Source organism: Canis lupus, chromosome 23 (genome assembly GCF_048164855.1).
Source record: "Canis lupus baileyi chromosome 23, mCanLup2.hap1, whole genome shotgun sequence".
Lineage (NCBI taxonomy): Eukaryota > Metazoa > Chordata > Mammalia > Carnivora > Canidae > Canis > Canis lupus.
In genome coordinates this window covers 12,015,369-12,039,559 of record NC_132860.1, presented here as the reverse complement: position 1 = coordinate 12,039,559, position 24,191 = coordinate 12,015,369, and the positions used below count along the sequence as shown (strand labels likewise).

The 24,191-nt window shown below is 40.4% G+C and overlaps 1 protein-coding gene across 34 annotated transcripts in view; it reads right to left on the bottom strand.

Annotated features, from left to right (window-relative positions):
• SOX6 (SRY-box transcription factor 6) overlaps positions 1 to 24,191 on the bottom strand; it is a 633,064-nt gene that overhangs the window by 37,375 nt on the left and 571,498 nt on the right. For all 34 annotated transcript variants that reach the window (XM_072793935.1, XM_072793936.1, XM_072793934.1 and 31 more), the window contains one exon: positions 8,724 to 8,832. In XM_072793935.1, the coding sequence (XP_072650036.1) occupies positions 8,724 to 8,832 (109 nt within the window). The remainder of the gene's footprint in view (positions 1 to 8,723; positions 8,833 to 24,191) is intronic.

Here is a 24,191-nt window from a genome sequence, read left to right as displayed (position 1 = left end):
TGGGTTATTCCCTAAACTTCAAGTTCTTCCCCTTGTCTTTGCTCATTTTTTTTTTTTGTTTTTTGTTTTTTGTTTTTGTTTTTTTTTTTTTTTGTCTTTGCTCATTAACCTGAGCTTATCTCCAGCTCTATTTCTATCACAGAAATAGAGCCTGCCACAGTTATTGCTGTCCACAAAGTGCCACAGGTTCCTCTTCTAAACTTTTTTTTTTTTTTTTCTCTAATGATGTACTTGAACATGTAACCTCTTGGGTTGCTTTGCTTTCCAAGTGTTACTAATATTATAATCCCAACCACATTACTAGCTCTTGGAGCACATAGGGCAGCCCATCTTAAAAAAAAAAAAAAAAAGACTCTTCCCTCCATGACCATATGTACTGTGCAGTGGGCTTGTGAGTCTGACATAAGAGATAATCAGTAAATTATAACTTTTTTTATAATTTTTTAAAATTTGTATTTATTTATGATAGTCACAGAGAGAGAGAGAGAGGCGCAGAGACACAGGCAGAGGGAGAAGCAGGCTCCATGCACCGGGAGCCCTACGTGGGATTCGATCCCGGGTCTACCAGGATCGCGCCCTGGGCCAAAGGCAGGCGCCAAACCGCTGCGCCACCCAGGGATCCCAGTAAATTATAACTTGAACATGTGAGTAAAACTGAAGATTGGAGGCCCCTGAAGTATGGACAGACCCTGATTGGAAAGGTTTGGCTATCAGCACCAGCAGTTCAGTCTACAAAGAACCACCACTCAAGGGTATGAAATGGTAGGTAGTGGGCACAAGGAAACAGTCTTAGACAAGTGGAGTAAAATGAGACAATAAAGTAAAAGGAGATATGCAAAAATAAAATTATGTTAGTTTAAAAAAAGATAAGTTGGTAACAAAAAAGAAAAAGAGCTGGGTGGTTATTAACTTTTTGAAATAAGTTAGAAGCACAGTTATTAGAACTTGAGAAAGAGGAAAGGACCAGTTGGTGGTTGGGGGGAAGGTTGCAGCCTTGACCTTAAGCAGAAAGAATTTAAAAAGCACTCCAAATTAGCCTGATGCTCTTTAAATCCCACCAGCCTAAGGTTGGGCTGAATTCATTAGCTTGCAGACAGCAAGTCAAAAGGCTCTTGCTGCCAAGAGAGGATGATTCTGGGACAGGTAACCAGACCATATCCCAAGAGCCACACAGTCAGTCCAAACATGGCAGCTAGACCTCTATGAGGCAGGATTTATTCTAACGTGTTGGTGTATGTGAAGCAGACATACATAGCACTGAGGAAGCATGGACTGATTTTGTAGTCCCACTGGGAACATAAGCTAGCTGCTCTTATCTTGGATCTAATTTTCATGGTAGATGTTGTTTATCTTTTGTGGCCCAGTTTCTCATACAAGTTGGGGAAGTACTTCTGTGTGATTCAGTAATAGCAGAGACAAGCATTTTTTCCCTAGGGTAGATGATAGTTAGAAAACTAGATAGGGGTCTGGGGGGGTGTGGGTGTGTGTATATGTATGGTGTTATATGCACTGTCATCAACACTTCGTTAGAGAAGAAGCCAGCCCAATGAGAAACCAGCTCTAGGCCAGGGCTAGGGTTCTTAGTAAATGGAGGCTAAGCTCTTCAGGATTTCTAGCTTTAGCAGCTCTGAGAAGCAGGTTGAGCTCCCTTTATGAAGTATTAGGAGATGGAGTTATACAGGAATCTTGACATTTCACTCTCTTGCCCCATCAGGGCTATCCATCACTTGGAGAGTTCAATGGAAATTGTTTTCCACCAACATTAAAAGTTATTTGGGAGCTTTTAAGACACAGCAAATATATTTCTTTAAGAGAACTTTATTTGCTTGTTTAAGAGAGCGGCACTTTATATATAGTGCTGATATAAACTGGTGCACAGGATCCTCTAAAACTGTTTATATCCACAGTAAAATACATTTTTGTGATACTCATACAACAGAGTTAGTCCGGAGCCAAGGGCTTTGTGAACTCTGCTTATCTCCCAGCCTGGGGCTGTTATTCAGTCTTCACCAGGTCTTGGGTCTCCCTGGTTACTGATCCTGGCTTCGGAGCCCAGCCTGCTGGTTCCATAGAAACTGCTTTGCCTATTCATTTCTCTAAGATTCCTGGAAACACTGTTTTAGGCAGGTATGGAAAGTCAGACTCACAAGCCCACTGCACAGCTCTGGTTAGTGCTCCCTTCTGATTTACCTCAGTCTTTTCTTTTAATATGTACAATTTCCCATCTTTTATGCCTGATATATACTCTAGTACTTGGATTCCTGATCTGGGGCAAAGACATCTCATAATAGAGATAGTATATTTCTAGAATAATTTCATTTCTTTAAAAGGTGGTGTAGTCCTTAATTGATACTTGTTACATTCTTAGTTGACTTAAAGGTGAATGATTTCGATTATATGACAGTATAATAAGGCAGTTAAAAATCTGTCAATTGGAAATCACTTAGACCAACTTCTTTACCTACAGATGGGAAAATTCAGGGAAAGAAAGTAACCTGCCAAGGATGGAGCAACTAGAATTTAAGTCCCCTAGTCCTTGAGCAAATATCTGAAGCGGTATCATGTGGAGAAACGTTAAGTTTAATTTTTTGGAACCCAGAAGTCAGACTAGGACCACTGTGTAAGAAATTACAAGGAAGCAGAGACAAATTCTGGCCATCAATAACAAAGAATTAATAATTAGAATTGGAATGAGCTTCTTAAGAAGTAGGGAGTTTTCTGTTAATAGGTTACTAGATGCATTTGAATAGAAGAGGGGTGATCCCTTGTCAGGGATAAAGGAAGGGATTTCTCAGCTGAAACTGTGAATTTGATGATGTCTCTCCTTTATTTCAATTCTGAGAATCTAAGTTGCAATGTGAAGCACTGTATTCCGGCGGGTTTGAACTAATAATGACTTTCACATTCCAAAGCATAAGCAGTTGTAGCCTTTAAACCCCACATCAGATCACACTACAGCTTCCCTCTGCTGTCTTGAATGAGCCGCCTATCTTCAAGTCAGTCTTCCCTTTCCACCAGGAATAAGGATCCGAGGAGGGCAAAGGGAATGAGAAAAGCTTCAGAGATTTCTCAGAGTGTGAGTCAAAGGTTAAACAGAATTTTTAAGAGAAAATAATATTAGTATTACTAGTAATAATAATATTTAGTGGTACATTTTTTAGGATGGGGAAAAAAAAGGAAAAGTCATGGTCTCTTATTTGTCTACAGCCAGAGAGCTTAGGTTGACAATAAGAGAGCTAACCTGAGGTATAAAACACAGAAGCAATCAGAAGTTCACCAAAAAAAAAAAAAAAAATAAATAAATAAATAAATAAATAAATAAATAAATAAATAAAGCTTTTAGAAGGGTTAAGGCCATATTGGCTGGGATCCAATTCACAGTTCAGTACAAATCTATAAAACTCTTCTAAGCAAATCGGGGAATGTGAAAGCAACAGTTCGAAAAAGGACTGTTCTTGGTGCACATATCCATTTCCACTCGAATCAATGCAAGTTTTTAATACGTGGAGGACAGACAGCAAACACATCACCGCAGTTTCAATCCAACGTCCAGAAGTCTGGCCAATGATAATCACTTTCAGAGCTCATCCCTTTCGGAGCTCATTGTCTACTATTCCCCACATCAAAATAAGGTGCAGCCTCCCTCTAAGGCTGGGACACAGTAATCGAATTTGGGAATTTAAAGAGGTGTAGGGAAAATGTTTTCTTACTCCAGATCTTCCACAAAATGGAAAAAAAGTAAGTATCTCTTTAGAGATCCCAGGTATGAGAGAGAGAGGAAATGGGTCAGAAAGAATATGAAAAAGAAAGCAAGCCACAGCTGTTATTGCTGGGAGAAGAGAAGAGGATGGAGAAAGGAGGGGCCCATCTGTGAAAGGCAACTGGGAATGACTACCAGAGAGAGCTTCTCATCAATAAAAAGAAAAGTTCAAGGGACCCGAAAACTGGATTCAACAAGTGACACAAACACCCTCTCAAAGATCCTGAGTCTCCTCTTCTATTTCTCTGAAAAATTAAAAAAAGACCCAAGTGGAAGTGATTGTGCCCAGATCACCTTTCTTATAAGAAATACATTCTGTCTCCAAGAAGACCTTACCAATGATCTTCAAATTGGAAGGGACTTTAGAGATAATGGAATCCAGAAGCCTCTTTTAAAAAATAAGTTGAAAGTTACTTGAAGGCCATCCTTTAGTAAAAGAGCCTTAATCCAAACCTCCCAATAACGGGCCAGCACCCTTCCTACTATAGTTGGCACCCTTGAAATCAGGAGAGTTGGGGGGAAGCATAGCACTCTCATCGGGGGAAAACAAGGAGAGGAGAGGTGCCATGTGAAGAGTCCATAAAAAGTCAAACAGCTGTTCATCATTCTTAATACATGGTGACAGGCTCCACTAATCAAGTCCTCTCTTCCTCCCACGTCCCACATAGGAGCTAACACATTTTGTGTGATCCGTACATAGTAAGCCTTCAACTGCTTCAAAGTATAACAAGACCTTACACATGTTTCCTAAGCCCCCAGCACCAATGAATTTGTAGTTTTATAAATATCATGGTGAACAAGAAATGCTGTCTTGTCATATTCAAGCCAAATAACAGCTGGACTTTAAAAATAAAATTTTGAAGGCATTTGCCTTTTATATTTTTAATTTCTGTTTTCCTGGCTTATGGTTTTGTCATTTGATTTTGATGAGTGTTTAATACACATGCACAGCTGCCTCTTTGGGTGACCTTTCCCTTGCTGCTTCCATGCTCAGAGCTATGAAGCAGGTCCACAAGTTGCTTACTAAGTGATATTGGCATTTTCACGACTGGCAGATATTTTCCTGGGAAGCCCAGCTGGAACAGGGCCTCATCTCTTAAGCTGACGCACTTTAGTCTCTTCATAAGCCTCATAGGAGGATGGGGCGCAAGTGAGAGGACAGCATGGCCCCTTAAGATAGCTGTTCTGCATTATTCACAAGAGCCAAGACAAGGAAACAACCTAAGTGTACATGGATGGATGAGCAGATAAAGATATATATTGCATTTTCCCTCTCCCTCTCTCTCTCTCTCTCTCTCTCTCTATATATATATATATATAGTCTTGTTATACTTTGAAGCAGTTGAAGGCTTACTATGTACGGATCACACACAAAATATATATATATATACACACAATAGACACACACAACTCTTGAAGGAGTTTTGGTGGATGAATATTATTCATCCACAAAAAAGAAGACAATCCTGCCATTTGCAACAATGTGGATAGACCCTGAAGACAAAATGCGAAGTGAAACGAGAAAGACAAATAATACTGTTGTCTCACTTACATGTGGAATCTAAAAAGGACAAACTCAGAAACAGAGTAGAATGGTGGTTTCCAGGGACTAGGGGGAGGAGGAAAGGGAGAGACGTTGGTCAAAGGGTATAAACTTCCAGTTTTAAGATGGATTGGCTCTGGGGAGAAGCTAATATACAGCATGGTGACTATAATGAACAATATTGTATTACATACTTGAAAGTGGCTAAGAAGGTAGGTCTTAAATTTTCTCATAAAAAAATGAGGTGATTATGTAAGGTGATAGATGTGTTAACTAACTTGATTGTGGTAATTGTTTCCTAATAGACACGTGTACCAAACCATCACATAGTCCACCTGAAGTTTAGTGTTATATATCAGTTATATCTCAGTAAAGCTGAGGGTAACATTTTAATGGCTATGCCAGGCCAGAGGAAACATGGACATGATCATGTGTGGACTGAGAAGAGGTGACCTGAGCTGCAGAACTCACCTGCCAACTGAGCTTACCTAAGTAGCTTTCGCTCGGAATCTCTGTGGGCGCAACCAAGTCTTGAACTTTTTAGCACTTTTCTCAGCGATGATTTTGCCCATCTGTCTGTATACATTTCCCTTTTAATCTTCTGTCTTCCTGCACTAGACTTTAAACTCCAAGAGGTCAGGAACATATCTGTTCTGCTTCCCTTGGTTTATCTAGTGTCTAGTTCTGGCACCTGGTGGACCCTTAGGTAATGTATAGTTTTGTTTTGCTTTGTTTTGCTTAGACCACAAACTGACTAAAGGAGTTTCTAAGTTGTACTTATTCTGCTGCTGCAGTCCCCTTCTTATTCCTCCTGTGTAGGGAAATGTGAAGGAGCAAAGTAGAGAACGGATCATGTGTACCTGCTATCTGCTCTGACTTTAATAGGAACTGTAACTCCAGCAGGCTTTGCAATCAGCTCTTACTTGAACAGACGCCAGGAAATATCCCGAAGTCAGCAGAAGAAGGCTGCTGCCCATCCCAGCAGTCCTCACAAAGGCGGTGCGCTGCTGTCCATCTGAGAGGCGGTAACTTGACTCCATTCATGAACTCACAGTCCCCCAAAGCACATGAGGTCTCAATGGCAGCCCTGGGCAAGCTTCTGAAGGGAGGTTTTCACACGCTCCTTAAGCTCCTGGGCCACTACAGCCCTTCTACTATTACACTCATCAGGCATTGCTGCTGTGTGCGATAGAGTAACACGAGAGCTGGTGTATGGCATGACTTGCTATATTTAGGGGAGAGGAAATGGGCCATACTGAGGAAGGTCACAAGGAGTTTGTTCAGAAAAGTGAAGGCACCACGTATATATCTGTGTATGCAGGGCACGCCAGTATAGCACAGTGTTCAGAAGCATGGGTCCTGGAGCCTGGCTGCTGGGATCAAGCTCTACCCTTACTAGCTATGTGACTGGTGGCAAGTTTCTTAGTTTCTCTCATCTTTAGTAGTCTCTTCTGTAAAGTGGAAGACATATAATAATACCTTCTATATGGAGTTGTGTAAGGTTTACATGAGAAAATGTGTGTAAAAAGCTTAGCACAGTCTCTGGCAGGTAAGTGCTTCAAAAACGTTTGCTAACAAGCACACAACAAGAACAAAAACCAAAGTAACCAGGAAATTGGTCTGAATCCAGATGATCTGGATACTGAAAGGGATTTTCAAAGACATTTCTATACAATATGTTTCCCTCCAGTTAAGTGTTTCATTTTTTCCTTTCATAATGGCTAATAACTCCAATCCTGCTTTTTAATTATCAAGTGCATAATATCATTAGCTAAATCATTAGCATTATTGAGAGGTAACTGACCAAGTGTATACCCATTATACAATTAAGAAACTGGAGGAAGAATGACAGATTAAGAGAACTTCTGGAACAAGGGTAAGGTGATAGAACTCCACACCTCCTAGTCTATGGAAAAATGAATGAACTGAATACTCCAAAGGGATGAAAAATGTTATTTCGCTGTGTACGGTCAAAGGTTTAGATACCCTGTGGTATAATCCTGCAACAAAATTGAGATGGGCCAGGCCTGAACAACTGGTTTCCTAGGCCAAGGAACCTCAGTCCTCATGAGGAAAACCCCACACTTCTAAGTGTCAAGGTCACTGTACTCTTGGTATACATTCTTCATGGAAGTCAGCGAATGCAAATCTGGTTCTGAGTCCCCTTTATCCCTCCCTTCCTCCTCCTTCTCCTCCTCCTTCTCCTCCTCCTCCTCTTCCTCTCTTCTGTCCTCCCCCCTCCTACCCCCCCCACACCAATCAGAATTTAACACCTTGTCCCCGGGACTATCATTGAACATCTGTGTCTCCTACTGGCATTAAACAAAATCTGCCTTCTGGAAATTCTCTAAAGTGCTTCCGAATGTCTGACACCGTCCATCTTTTAGTACTCAAGCCAGAGACTTCTCAACTGCCTGGATGGTCCCGGGCTTTCACCAGAAGCCCTACCCTGTTTAGATGTGGCTACAAATGTCTTCGTGTATTTTCAAGGGATTAAGGTCCTGGAAGAAATTCTGCCAATAAAAGAGGATAATAGTAAGATTCTTCTCTTTAAGCTAAAGAACTTCAGCTGGGACCCAAGATGGGTGAAGTATTGTGTTACTCTGAAGAGAACAGATTAATCTTCCCTGACTGGTGGGAGGGATTTTGCCAAAAGAACAGCTAACGGGAAAACCAGTCCCTACTCTGTGATGACACAGTAAATAACCAGGCAACATTACTACCGAAGTGCTGACCTAACTCATAAATTGTACCCAGCCTCTGGGGAGCAATTTCTGCTGATTTGCTGCTTGTGCATTTAAAACAAACAAACAAAAAGGGAAGAGGAGTGGACAGGCATGGATAGTGCTATGGGTAAACCCACTGAGAGTGAAGCTCGTCTTTCCATCTAGACTTTCAAAAGATTTTAGTGACGCTTAGTGCTCGGGCATGGGCCCTGCCCGAGGATGCATTGATTTTATGCGAGATCTGCTGCAAACCATCAGTTAGTTCCCAAAGTGGTTTGACTGTACCTGGGACTCACGTGATTTGGGGTTGAAACAAAAAATCCTCCTTTATATGTTAAACATATAACATATGTTTAAACAAGAAGTTTAAACAAGAAGTCAGTGACATGGATGACACACAGAATTCCAACACTCACTGGAATGCAGAGGGTCCCTTGATACAAAAACTTGAAAACAGCAGCTTGAAGTCCTCAAATGGCTACGTGTTCAGTAATGTGGGCTCTAGCTACATCTCAACATCCTCAGCTATAATATGTAATGGAGGCTAACATTTCCTCTGCTTTGCCAAAAAAAAAAAAAAAAAAAAATCCAGCCGGTACTCCCAGGAAAGATTGTAGAAGGCCCTAGAGCTAACTCAGTTGCATCGTCACAAATGCCCAGAGCAGCAGAAAAGAGCTACGGAAAAGCCACTCACCCTCTGCATCTTCTGGCCGAGTTAGATCGATGACACCTGGGCCCAGCTTTCCATCTTCACTTGACTTTCCTGTTAACTGAGGCCCCAAGTTCTCAAAGCGTGTTCTTTCCTAGAGGAAAGAATAATCAGAGGCTTATTCTAGCTTCTGAAGCAGCCACTTTTCCCTTCCAGCTTCTATCCTGCTTCGTGGCCAAAACTTGGATTTACAAACAACTCGTTTCTGATCGACTTGGGGGCTCCGGAAAGCTTTCAGGAAGGTTCCACTAAAGCCTAGTGGTGCCACCGACAGCGCCGACAGTGTCTACAGCAGAGTACCTGTAAGGAAAGGAAGCCGGCGCCGGGAAGCCCTCCGGGTGGCACCGCGCATCTTCTCTCAGTGGGATTTGCGCCAGGCGTCTAAAAGGAATGCAAGTGAAAGGTTTGAGCCTCAAGTGCAAAACTTGAAAGAGCAATTCCCATTAAGGTATATACTGCTAGTTAACGGGAGAGGAATTTTTCTCATTTAGAGATCACAGTTCGCATTGGTATTCCTGGGAAAATACAAATCAGGATTTTAGGCAAGAGGATTTCAAAACGAAATGTGTCAAAGGGGGCGGATGAGATGACGGCACTGATGCTCCTATTTTGCTTGGGAGTTTCCACTTCCCAGAGAGTAAGAAAGGCGATTACCCCTAGCCAGCCATTGAGTGGGGAAAGTAGAAAATCTCCTGCCGCTGGAGGAGGAAAACTCCAAGATGTCCCACTCTGTCAGCCAGTTCTTCTAGGACAGGGAGCCTGAAAGATGGCACTGAACTCTCCCTCTGCAGCTCTCTGGATCAGTAGCAGAGGGCTCACTGAGCGTCACTGAGATGGTTTTCTTGTCTGCAAAAACACAGCACGTGTCCCCTTCTCACCTTCTTGCTACTCTCCACACTCAAACTTGGCTTTGTGTGGTGCTTATGAATGAATGAAACCTTGTTGTTCATTACTATGAAACAATATTAAATGTCATGTCAGCTTGAATTTACAGACATGAAATAGCAGCTTCCAGCCCCGGGAATGGTTTCTGCATGTTATACTTAATGCATTATGCAGCAGTAGAGTGCTGATTGCTGTTCAGTCTATTGTTCAATGACCTAGTTCTGTACTGAGCATGTTCGGCATTAGATGGAAACACTCTGCGAGTGTTCTCTTCTGTAAGATGTTTAGAAACTTGGAAATATTCTTAAAGAGCAAACATACAATTACTTGATAGAGGCTGTGTCTCATTTGTACAGTCTCACTACATTTGTGCTTTCTAATATGATTATTTTTGAATATCATTATATTTCTATAATTAATTCCCATCAGTCAAATTGTGCAGGAAGTCTTCCAGTTCCCCTTCATCATGGAATATGTTGAAATCTGTGTTGGAAGAAAGCACAGCATAAACCTTGCTTTAATCTAGCACCGTTTCTATGAAAGATTTGCAACAAAATTATAATCATGAATTTCCCCAACCGGGTAATACTAACTGGTTACAATAGTGGGCTATGGGGAAACCTCTGAAATAGGACACTTATAAAAAACAGAATGAAAATAAAAAGCAAATTAGGCATGGTTCCCCAATATCTTCTTATGTGAAAACACCGCTGCACAAGAACAAATTAACCCAGATGCAGGCCACAACAGAAAGCAAACCACAAGCCATGTGGGAGTTTCACACGTTGTCTGGGGGGAGGACAGCTGCTTTTAATCAGCCAATTTCTATTTTTGAGTAGCACTTCTGGTTGTCATGATGTAAAGGAAAAGAATTAAAGTGAAGATGAGTAGTACCAGGGAAAGCAAAATATTCAACCTTTGTTTTATCACATTGTTTCGCATTTCAAATATTTGCATGTGAATGCTTTCCCTATGTTAAATGCAAAAGGAGTTTTGATGTGACACCTGCAATCTTCTTGGAAGAACAACCTTTAGCTGTATTTTCATGGGGGGAAAAACAACTTTCTCTGAAAATCAACAGACCGTGCTACCTATCAATATGCATATTTCAAGTATCTTTCTAGTCATTCATTCTCTTTGATTTTACCGGAAAATATTCTCAGTAAAAAAAAAAATAAAGTTCCTGAAAGAATATCAATATTTTGACAAGGAAGGAGAAGAGGGAAAATTACATGCCATGGTTTGTAAAATCCTGAGACAACAAAGCTTACATGATGATAATATCTTTTCTTTTATAAAAAATGAAGTGCACTCACAATTCAGTATTATCAGCTTGTTTTTAATCATAACAAAAAACATTCAGAACATTCAACAACACATTCACAGTGTCTTTGAAGTCATACATTTTTCTGACTTCATTGAAAAAAAACATTCTTCTGCAGAGATACTTTCCTTATAAAATATCAATATTTTGACAGAGTAGAAGTCAGGGAAGAATATTCCATGAAACACTTGTTAAACAGGCAGAAAATAAATCAATGATAAAAATTGTTTTGGGCAGTGGGCTGCATTTTATATTTGGTAATATTAAGCACTTGTGTTTGAGATTAAAGAAGGACCCTGCAAAGCCATGCCCTTTCATATAAATTTCTACCTAGCCTCCCAGAAGATTTCCTTCTTCAAAGAATAGCTCAGAATATTTATTTGCCAGCCACATAACCATAAGATAAGAGAGCCCGATGTCTACAACTTAGCTCCAGGCAGCTGGGCTAAGCAAAGGTTTTACCAGTGAGGCTGAACATGAGCCTGGTGAATACAGGAGGTGGACATGGGCACGGAGATTCGCTCAAAGATTCTTTGGTTCCAAGAGGCTTCGACTCCTGGCCAGTAAGTGCCAATGGGCATGCCCCTACGTCAACCAAATATAGACTGCGAGAGGCAAGTTCTTCACCGCAGATTTTTCCACGCACTTGAACTAGCTCTCACAATATACACAGCTCCCAAGTAAGATATTTTGGAGATGTAAGCAAAATAGCTCAATGCTAATTGAATCTCAACTCCCCCTCCCCAGGAAAGTCCCCAATCTTCACGTTGACGGCAAAATGTGCATTTTACATGCAGCGATGTGATCAGACACTTACTTATGCATTGTCAGTCACAAAACATGCAGGCAACATAAAAGTTATTGAAAAAAATTAAAGTCTGAAAGTCAGCCCTGCTGTGTTGTAGGACTGTTGGCTCTCTAAGTGCTTTGAAATTATGATGTATGAGATAGATGTTGCATATTAAGTAAAGATATTGAAATGATAAAGCCCCCTTTAGTGAGAGCTGATGAATGTTCAATGCTACAAGCCACAAGACGCTGGCATCCATCATCTTCACATATTATCAGAGTCAATGACGGGGCAGCCTCACTGATGACAGATAGACTGCTGCATTATTATCCCTTATTTCCAGAGTCACTGAACAAACCATTCAACTCCTTGGGCATTATTTTCAACTTTGCATTAAATTAGCAACTTCTCCCTCCCTACCATGGCAAGATTGATCAATTTTGTTTTTGCATGGGTGGAGAAAGAGAATGGATTTGGGGTGACTGAAAGAACGGAGCCTTGCTTCCATCTAAGAAAAAAAAATCAACTTCCTCTTACTGGCAACAAAATGTAAAATTGTGATATGGGGAAAGAACAGCAATGAAACAGTAAGCACACAATAATGGCTTTTCTTTGCACTTAGATAAAAGCTGAATTTTTGATGTGCACAGTATATTTTAATAAAATTTTATATACTATGTTTTATACACTTATTGGCTATTCCATAATAATGTGTGTGCTAACAGTAAAATTGCTCTTAAATTTATGTGTGTTATTTATACGTTCCCCCGTAACAATGCTTTTTGTTGTAAAAAATATTCTGTTTATTAATGTAACTTTACAACCACCGCATCCGAGATCCGTGGTAAATTAATGACATTTTTATTATTTTATAGTGTCATTAAATTTTTACTGATCACTCCATCAAACAGAGGCAGTAAAGGCCATAATGTAAACTGGGACACTTAGATCAGGGAGCAGGAAGACATTCCAGATAGTCTGAAGGAAACTGCTGGCAATAAATGATATTTATACCATCTTTAAGCACGTTAGAATACTTGGATAAGTTTGGCAAAACTGTTTCAGTAGTAGAGTGGATTGTGTACTTAAATAACAGTTTGCTAGCCAGCAAGACAAGCCTTTTTCAAACCATCCGGGAGGTGACTGACGGCAACCATCTCCAGGAAAACACCAACGTGGAATGTCTGATGTGCCGGGCACCCTCCCCTCGGGGCTGCCAAGCCTGACCAGTCCACGCCGTACCTCAAATGACTTCCAAACGGTCCCTGCTTCTACAGTCTGAAGTGGAAAGTGGTAAATGCTGAGAGAGAAGCTTTTTGTTTGTTGCTTTACAAACAAATATTTTTAGTTTGACAGGCAGACGTGACTGGACAAAGATGTAATGTATTTTATTCCAATGGTCTAGATGAGAGGTACTTGACCAATCTTTAGTCAGAGCTGGTTCCTAAAGACTGTCTGAATGTGGGTCATTCATAATAGCCACAGCCACAACATACACCTAAAGGGCCATGACCTATGCTGTGGTTAAAATGGACAAAAAATAATTATCTCATGTTACTTTCACATATAAAAGACCTTAGGTTAGTCTACTCTACGCTGATGCTCAATGAGTCTGTTTATAGAATCTTTGTACATGTTTTTTGTACAAATATTTTATATTGTATAGAACTATATACATAACATATACACATATATCTCTGCATGTAGATAATAGTAATTAGAAAATTTCATGCTCATGTAATCACAAGTTTAGAATCATCCATCTCCTATGTGGGGATTTGGGCATGAATCTTTTGTAAGTAAATAAGAATTTTGTTGTTATATCCTAAAAGACATATTTAAATATTAAAGACTTCTTCCAACTATGTAATAATAAGGCATTTTGTAGGGAAAGTGAGTTACTGCAGCGCCACCAGTCGCATTCTTGTATACTCCTGAAGCAGAGTTTTCTGAGAGTAAGAACAAATACTTGCACAATGAAGAGGAATTCTCGAAGGCCAGCATAATGTCCTGAGATATTATCTATCCTCAGTGTCTCAGCCCTAAATTGTTAAGTACTCCCCAAAAGAAGTCTTGTCACTTCACCCCAGCTCCAGGCCTTAGCTTCTCTGCAACCCAGGAAAACTTACCCCAACCGAGAGTGAAGACTTCCCTGCAAAAGCAGCTCTCCACTTGCACAGCCTCCCTTCCTGCCCTCTTTACATCAATACCAGCTGGTCGGTACTATTTGCCTCCCTGCTTCCCTCATCCCTCCACGCTCAGTCCCTCTCCAGGCTTGCTGATTCCTCTTCCACAGAGTCTCTGGCACTGGTCCCTCCCCGGCCCCCTGGCATCCCGTCATCACTGACGGCCCCTGCGCTCCTGCCCGCACTCCTAGATCACTGCCACCACCCCCTTGCTGGGCTGCCCGACTGTGGCACTGCCCTCCCAGTCCATCTAGGCACACTGCTCACAGGGATCCGCTTCAGAGCTCTGATTTAAAACCTTCCACGCCTTCCTGCTTGCATTCCATGCAAACTCTTCTTCTACCTGGCTTTCAAGTCCTTTTTAAATTCCATTTCCTACAACTCTCCCATCATACATCCTCTGCTTGGGGCGGGCAGAAACTCTTCCCATAATAACATCATGATCGTGCCTCCTTGTTCTTCCTCAGCGCTGCTAGGATAAGCTTCCTACTCTCTTCCTCCTTGCCAAATTCTATTCATACTGAAAAGCCCAAGTTGTCTGTGAACTCTGTAACCTCTCTGAGCCACCTGTTTTGTGATATACAAAAATTCTTAGTCTTCCCTATATAATTGGTCCCTGGTTACATATTATTTTTAAGAATTGAGCTTTGGTTCACCTGCACCTTCCAAGTCTCCTCCTGAAACACCAGAAGGTTTTTCAAGCCAACAGTTTGTCTGACACCTTTTCTATATATCTTACACAGCATTTAGTAATAGTGCCCATAAATACTTGCAGGTTTTACAAGGCCACATAATTGATTTATCCACATAAATCAAAGAAACCCTTTACAAGTGAGTGTCCCAAGGAAGCAAGAACTACCAATTTACCAATTTTCTAATATTTCAAGTTTGTGATAGAGATGTTTAGACTCAACACTCTACTTGTGATGATCTCTCTTTGGGCAAAATATATAATAATAATCAAAACAAGGAAATCCAAAAAAAATCTTAAGTATTTTAGATTTTTAGAAAGATTTTAGAAAGACAAGTAAGTAATGTTAAAAGAACACAGTAGAAGAATACAATTTAATGATATAACTTATTATGAAAAAGAGGTTTTTGAGTCTGACTTGGAATTTTCTGCAATTTAGCACTTGCATCTTTGCAAAGTCTTTGCAAAATATGGCAAAAGAAGACACTACCCACCACACAAATGCTTTGTTTAAAAAGCAGTACACATTTTGAAATAAAAATCTCTCTCTCTCTCTCTCTCTCTTAAGCAGGACAATGCTAAGTAATGTTGAGACAGAGAGAGAGAGAGTCTGTATCTTGCTCTGAAAGACTTGCTCTAATTCCTTGCCCTGGTCATATCTTGCCATGATGTGATTCTCAAGAAATATTACTTAAGCACACATATGATTTCCTTTTTATTGATTTGACAAGCTCTATCACTTATTAGCCTTTATTTTATATCCTTTATAATACATTTAGTAATTTAGTGAAGGATTAAAAATATAGGCTTTACATTAGAAAGTCACCACGTATACTTTTAAAAAGGCAATTCCTGTTTGGAGGGAGTTATTTTGGAGGCACAGGGATTGACTTTCATAGTGATATTTTGATGGCCGCAGAGTCAGTAATCATGGTAATAAAGACTCTGGCTGGGAGAAATGAGGGTTATTATCGAACCTCATTGTTAAATGACATTTTGTCAGCTAAAACTATTAATTTGTCTAGCTTTTAATACACCCTTAACACCGAAATTGTGCTAGGACTCATGAATTAGTTAAGGGCTAAGTTTTACAACTGTGTTTGTCCCCATAGCATAAATACATGTATTGGAGTGGAGGTAGCAAAGAGGGTCACTTACTGATCATATACTATGTGCAAGGCTCTTTCCAATGAATATTTTCCTTAACCTTTATGCCAATACTACAAGGAGAATATTACTATCACTAACAGTTTTACTAGAGGAAAAGGTGAGGCTTCAGAAAGATTTTTTTTTCAGAAAGATTTTTTTCTATTTTATTTAAGTCACTTAACCAAAATTTAGATCAGTATTTGTGCTGAGGTGAATTTAGAATCATAACTCTACAACTTAATTACCATGTGATCTCTCTGAGCCCGTTTGCTCATTTGTAAAATAAAATAGAAAATGCTCATGCCGCAGGGTTGTGATGATGAAATAAGAGATTATATGTGTGAGTGCTTAGCAAAAATAAAGCAACTCATAAAATATCCACTTATGCGAAAGATATTATTTAGTGTTTGCTAAATGTTTCAAAGCTAAACACTAATGAAGATAGTGTCCTGATCTAAAGGCCAATATCCATTCTCCTGTATCAACAAGGCAACTATATAAACAAAAACTGCTTTCCTTTTTGTCTTGGTTGCTAAGCATCTCAGAACTAAATTTAAATCTCAACTCTAGTAACCATGTAGTACCTGGATCTTATTATTCTGTACTTACAAGCCTTCAGTACTCCCCATCATCTGTATAAGGAAAACCAAACTTCTCTGTATAGCCTGTACAACCTCTTATGATCTGGCTCCTGTTCTTCTCATCAGCTTTATGTCCTATGCATTCAAGTTTAAATTCTCTGTTCCAATAAGATGGAACTTTATTTAGAGTTCCCTGAACAACAGAATTGTGATATTACATGGCCTTGCGTATCTGCATCTGACATGCCCTTTCTTTACTGACGGCATCATACTTAGTCCTTTCTAGGCCTAAGTAAAGTATTTCTCCCAGGCAAACTCCTTTGTTGACTGCCCTCTCCCAGCTCCATGGACAGATTATCACTTCCTCTTCTTGTTCCATCACCACATCATGTTTATAGAAAAGGGTGCTACAAGAATTGGCTTCTATATCTGTTTACACGTCTCCCCAGCTTACTCCTTAGGGTGTGGTGTCTCTCTCTTATTATCTATACTTCACTAGTGCCTCTCATGATGTTGGCACATCCTAGGCACTCTGGTTGCTAAATCCTGATAATCCTGATAAAATTATTTCCGTCTCTTCATTCACTTTAATTTTACTTTTAAATAAACCTAAATTAATTTTCAGGTCTTTTTTGAAAACAGTGAGATATAGAGGATTAAAAACTGGATAAATACAAAGGAAGGTGTGCATGTCAGTTGAACAACAGAGTGATATCCTAATCAGGGTTGGCCTGGTACTGAGATACAGGAAGTCTGGCTGGTTCTTATTATTCAAAAGGGCTCTGTAAGGATCTTTCCTAAAATCTCAACCACCACCACAACCTTCTAATATTCTTCTTATACATTCTTACCTTACATTGCTTAGCAATCCATCATTAGCTGTTCATTCTTTAAATTAGTTACTAATGCCAATATTTTATGAAAGGACAACAGAATAAACTGTTAAACAAAATCATAGTAATTCCAGCTTAATTCCCCTAGAGAAACAAGAACATCTCTAGAGACAATAATCTCGATGAAACCATATGAACAGAGACATAAAACCTTTGGTCAAGGGAGTCCCTTAGGTACCGTAATCTCAAAGAAAATAACTGTTAGGGGCTAAACTGTGTCTTCTTAAAATTCACGTACTGAAACCCTAACCGCTAGCACCTTAGAATGTGACTCTTTGGATATAGAGCCTGTAAGAAGGTGATTAAATTAAAATGACGCCTTTAGGTGGGGCCCCAGTCCAAAGTGACTGATATCCTCAAGGGGAGGAAACATGCAGAGAGAGTGACATTAGAAGTATGTGCTCACAGAAGAAAGACCATGTGAGGACACAGTGAAAACGTAGCCATCTGCAAGCCAAGGAGAAAGGCCTCAGGAGAAATCGATCCTGTTGGCACCTTGCTCTTGAACTTCTAGCCTCCAGGATTATGAGAAAACAATTTTTGTTTAAGCCATCCAATTGTGGTACTTTGTTATGGCAACCCTAGGAAACGAGTACAATGCTGCCTCTGCCTTTTCTGCCATAAAAGGCCCTTGTCAATACTGCTCCAAAACCATCAAACAGCAAAGCAGCACATTTTAGATATGAGGTCCTACTTGCCTCAGAAACAATTATCTGGAAGCTTTTGCGATTAGGATCTAGCAGCAGCTGACGACTCTATCTATCTATCTATCTATCTATCTATCTATCTATCTATCTATCTATCTATCTATCTATGATTCTTCAAGAAAAGGAAGTTCTCTGTTAAAGGGAAAGAGGACTTGTGATGGTGTGGCCAAAGTCTTCAAGACTCCAAAAGATTCACACTTGAGGCAAGATATAAAGTCAATATTGTTTGACTTAAGCTGTTTAGATCACCTTTCAGCATGCTGAAAAATGCCACTGGCTCAGAAGCTCCTTGGAGGTGGGAATGTATCTGGTCCACCCTCTATCTTCAGCAAGGGCTCTATGCCCTGTAACCACAGAAGGAGCATGCAGCACATGCCTGTTGAAATGAATGAATGTCTGCAGAGCTTCTTGTGGATATTTTATGGAGCTTTCAAAAACATTCTCAAATGATGTATGACAAGTTTCCCTCAGGACTTGAAGAGTACACCAAACTAAGCAAGTTCTCTCCCCACACCCCTGGCAAGGACAGCGCCCTGTCTATCTCCTGTAACGTACACTTAGACTCTTGTCACTGATCATCAAATGATAAATGGTAAAGTAGCGTTAATGCTAAAGATATGAGATCCTTTTAGGCTTGGGAGCCACTGAGTTAAATTAGTTTCATCAGGATTATAGTCCTTACTGAACCCCCTTAACCAAATGCTTTCTGTCTCATTCATATGGTTTTAATATGGTTTTAACCAATTGCAAGGTTATTTATAAGTTTGCAATTCCCAAGTAGAGTTATAAAGTGTTCAGATTTAAGCAAATCCAGTTGTGTGGCAGCCCAACTCTTATATGCGGTTTCCAACTTTGTATTCATTTACAGAGAGGCATGATGCACATTTGTTCCTGAATATTCTCTGATTAACTGTTTGTTTCAGTAACAAGTTCACAAAAAGTTTCATTGTAAAAATATATGAACTATCAAAATTGAACACATGATTTTAAAAACTGGTGAATTTTATCTCCACTTAAACCATCAGCAAGACTTTATTATTCTAACATTTATCATATGAACAAAGAGTGTCACAATAAAATTAATGACCAGCTAAGCAAATGTCTTAGACCAAAAAGCAAAACAAAACAAAACGTTAAAAGAAAAACCTTGGGAATTCTTTTTTTTTTTTTTTTTCAAAATCTAGGTACTTGATTTCAGGTACCTATTTAATTTACAATGAATACCTTTTAATATTATTGTGGAAACACAGATGCAGTTTACTTAAGTTAAAGACCCCAAAGCTTTATAAACCAAGAATGAATATTTTCTTCAAAAATACACCTTCTAGGGCAGGCCGGGTGGCTCAGCAGTTTAGTGCCGCCTTCAGCCCAGGGCCTGATCCTGGGGTCCTGGGATGGAGTCCTGTGTCAGGCTCCCTGCATGGAGCCTGCTTCTCCCTCTGCTTCTCCCTCTGCCTGCCTGTGTCTCTGCCTCTCTCTCTGTGTGCCTCTCATGAATGAATAAATAAAATCTTAAAAAAAAAACACACAAAAATATACCTTCTATTTCGATTTTAGCTGGCAAGTTGATAAATCTGAAGATTTTTTTCTCAAAAACATAAATGCGAAAGATGGAAAAAATGTTACCATGTATTTGTTTTAATTTATGAGATATAGAAGTATATCATATCTCCTAAGATATTTTACTATAATGTAAAGAAATATGTGTATTACTAAATAACATGTATCTTAAAAAAGTAAAGTAGGGAGCACGTGAAAGCCTTTGTTGCTAGGAGATGTAAAGACCTCTTTATTCAGAGAGCACGGAGACCAAGGAGGTTAGGATGCTAACCCAAAGTCCAGCAGCCAATCAGTAACAGATCTAGAACACACTTCTTAGCCTTCAGACTCTCAGTTTCCCGCTCCTTCCACTGAACTACTCTGCATCACATGTGCTCTTTACAAACTATGCTAGGCCCTGATTACTTCATCTGTAAAATGAGGGAGCTGAACTAACTTATCTCTATGGTTTCTTTCAGCTCTGAAATCACATGATTCTATGATACCCAACTCTATTCTCCTGAGAGCTACAGTGCAGCATACAGTGGTAACATCACTGTGCAGTGTCATAAAAAAGCATTTGAACAGTTATTCATGTTTTCAGGGAAATCATCCAAAGATAATCCATTTGTCAAACAAGCCTTCCAAGCCATGGTCACACTTGGCCAAAAAGGTTTCATGTGCTACTTCTGAACTTCCATCTCTACTACAGGCAAAAGTAAATAAAAGGGAGGGTACACAAAAGAAAGGGAAAGAAAGGCCAAATCGGAGGCGAGACATCTTAGCCTGGAATTGGCATCAATATGCCTCATCTCCCTATTTTGGCATTCATTATGGTGGCACTAGCACAGAATAAATCCTCTTCTGTCTGAAAACAAAGTAACATAAACGCAAAGGTTATTGCTAAGAAAAGGGCCTCTCTTCAGGAGAGAAACAAAACAAAACTAATTAACTCCTTGATGTCAAGATTTTGTTTATTCTACTATTATCCTCCTTCCAGGAAACAGGACGTACTAAGGTCAAGGGATGTAATGAATGACTTTTCAGATAAATAAAAATAAAAATAACCCAATATTATGTCTGATTATTTGTGGGAGAACTTTTCTTTGAAATTAAGTAAAATTAAAAATCAGAAACTAGTTCTCTCATTTCATGAAAAGCAAAACTCATTTTAAAATCGAAAATTTTTAAATGAGTGTAAAAGAAGTAGAAAATATTTAGGGCCCTATTCAAAATAGTACTGCAACACGGCAACATTACAAAGGACAAAAGATAGTGCCCAACTGTGGTGATATGTGTTAATTGTATGGTTTTCCAAAGATGTGGGAGAACTGATATCAATTACAGTATAATTACCATTACTTCCAACAGAGTTAACATGTAGTTACCACGAAATAACGTACAATTAACTCGTGTCACATTGCACACCAGACTAAATAGGATACAAATTAAAAATTCCCAAATGTAGCCATAATACTCTTCTATCTCTTAAAAAAATAATAAATAAAACAGCAACTTTTCTCTGATCATGTCACAGTGTCTTTCAAGGATTAGTGTATTCATTTATTTATTTATAATTAAATTTTTTGAATTATTTATTTATTTTAAACCAAGGGAAAGGGCTCTTTAAAATTATTTTTTTTTAATTTATTTATTCATGAGAGACACACAGAGAGCGAGGCAGAGACACAGACAGAGGGAGAAGCAGGCTCCATGCAGGGAGCCCGATGCGGGACTTGACCCCGGGTCTCCAGGGTCACACCCTGGGGGCCAAGGGCAGGGGCTCCACCGCTGAGCCACCCAGGTGCCCCAAGGGTTAGTGTATTTAAAAAGAGGGAGAAATTGTGACATAGAAGTAGAAAGAACCATTTTTAGCTATACAATGGGGGGAAAAAAAAAGAAAACCAACCGTGCACGGGGAGGGAGCGGTGTGCATCAACCAAAATTTAAAGGTGAAAAGCTAAAGCTACTGGAAAGAATATGCAGATTTCCCAAATGTGTCTTTCGGTTCCTAAAAACCAGGCAGCTATGTTTTGGAAGCGAGCTCGAGAACGTTCTGGGTCCCTCCTGATACCCCACCGTTCTTCCTTCATTTCTCAGACCCTGGGCAGGAGCCGCTTCGGGGACGGGAGGAGGGGGGCCTGGGCAGGCCCTGCAGCAGTGAATCGGGTCTCAACAGGGGCGGTTTCCGCATCGGGAGGTGAAGGGCGGAACCGGGGCGCTCCAAAGCAGCACAGGACGCCGCCACCTGCTGCAGCCCAGGGGGCACGTGTGGGGCCGCAGGGGGCCACGTGGGGCCGCGCAGGCTGCGCTCCTCCAGGTGTAATTGGAAAGGAACTGGAAATGGCAGCGTGCGGGGCTGTGAGGTTAGAGAGGGCAAAGGGAAGGTAGCCGGATTTCAGATTCAGCTGCAGTGCTATCTGGGCTTCCGATTATTTCCTGCACTCCTGTGTAAGACTTAACGTGGGGACACTGCAAACACCCCAGAGCAGCAGCACGCAAACTGCTTTGCAGAACACTCGCAGGCCCCAACTCTGGCTGCAATCCTGAACCGTATGGTTGAGAGCTGCCCGGGGACGGTTATCTTTTGGCAGGCGTGCGAAAACCACGAAGAGGTTAATGTGTGCTAAGAATAAATTTTGTCAACAGCACGCTATTACTATAGCAGACAATATTTTATTAGGAACTTAGGTTCTGCGCATTTCTAGAGATTCAGTTCATTTCCCGTATCTGGCTTTGTTCGTCTGTCAGTGCTTCCTGGAGATGCAGTGAGGCCAGGCACTTTGGTGAAAGGCCGCACGTCTTGTCTGCAGATTGCATCAGCGTGTGCCGAGCCCCACAAAGCTTTCGGGCCACTTGCGGGCCCTCCGCAGTTGCTATTTTCTCTGGATGTGGAGCTCACCAATAGACGCCTTATTCTTGCCCCCAGGTCCGCTGTTTTACTCTGTTTGATCCACGCCTCTTTTGTTGGACTCCGGGGGAAACCGAACTGGTTAGGGCCAATGACAACAGGACAGTGATGGGCGCACCGTTATGCCACGTTACTTCCCCTTGTTCTGACATCGCTGCTGCATTCCTCTGATTATTGCAGCCTCAAAAAAATGTGCTGATCGCTGTGTGTGTTAGGCGACACTGCCAGCCCCGAGAAGCTAATATCCCAGAGAGAGTACATTATGCGCGTGATGTAAATGAGCTATGTAGTCACCACGTATCAGGCCGTTTGTCACCAGAGAGCCGGCGAACGGGGAGATGGGTGCAAGAGCTTGCTATGCCCTTTCACCGTGTCCACAAACGGCCATACACACACACAAAAATCACCTGCTCCTCACAGCTGACCTTAATTGGCACAAACTTGAAATAGTTTCCATTTAAAATACATTTGGGGTAGTAGAGCTGCTTGGATGTTATTATATTAGGAAAAAGGAAAGGGCTGCTGTCTCCACATTCAGAAATCAGACACTGAAACACATTTAAAATATATTTGGGGTAAGAGCTTTTTATTTGTTGGAGTATTAGGAAAAAGAAAAGGGAGGTGGCTTCAGAAATTAGACGCTCAAATGCTGTGTGCTTTAGGTCACAACAGTGAGGGTAGTAGAGCGACTGCACCAACTTGATTTTTTGAAAACTCAGAAACTGATCTTCAGCTTTTTGTTTCAACAATTTAAACATCAAGATAGTAATAGCATTGGGGCTGAAAATCTGATTTAGATGAGATAGATGAGAACTTGGTCTTATAATTCAAACTTGGGAATTAAATTGGAAGATTATTTTAAAACCAGAAATCTGACTTCCCAGTCTAAAAGCAAAGGCTTCGATGTAATCAAACCACCTTTTCTACAGAAAGAGGGAATGTGCTTAGACCACAGCTAGAAATTCCTAAATGAAATAAAAGCAACGCCTCCCAGGGCTGCCTCCCTGGACCATCAATAAGCAAGCGCATGCTTGTTCTGAAAGCCGGGTGGTGGCTATCCTTGTCCTTCTCCCTTGTCCGCCTGAACCAGGGCACAACTGGAAAATCAACCAGAGCAGAACACAGGGCAGAGAGATTGCCCACTCACTCCCCAGGATTGCCTACTGTTAACTATGATGGACTTGCACAGCCTCAAAGAAAACTACAGTTGTTCACGGAACAAATAACATCCCACACGAACATTACATCTAGCAGAGTCTTTAAACCTCTGCAGAATTTTTAATTTTGAATTTTCAGACCAATTAATGCCTTCAGAAAAGAAGATCATGACAATTATAAAAAAAAGTTTTAAGATTACAGCTCTTACTTAACTTTATGCATTTGACACAAAGGAGCACAGCCTTAAAAAAAAAAAAAGACTAGATCTTCTTTCACTGATTCAGTAAAACTCATATTCAATTTTTATATGATTAAAATTTTAATTTCCCATAGCTGAAGTGACCAAAAGAGCAGCAAAATGAAAACTGCTGATCTGGCTGGCGGGCCTTCTGACCTGCGTCAAGACTAGCATATTAAAAATCTATAATTTATAGAAGGCTTCAAGTTGTGGATTGTGTTCCATCTTTGGTAACATGTTAGGAGGGGCTGGATTAGACTGCTCAGACCAAATAAACAAACAGGCCTCAACATAATCTATTTAGGAACCTAGCTTGATTTGAAATATTAGTTTCCTCTTGAAGACCCGCTACTATATTTACAGTGCTCAATCTTTGTACTTCAAGTTGCTTTAAGACTCAG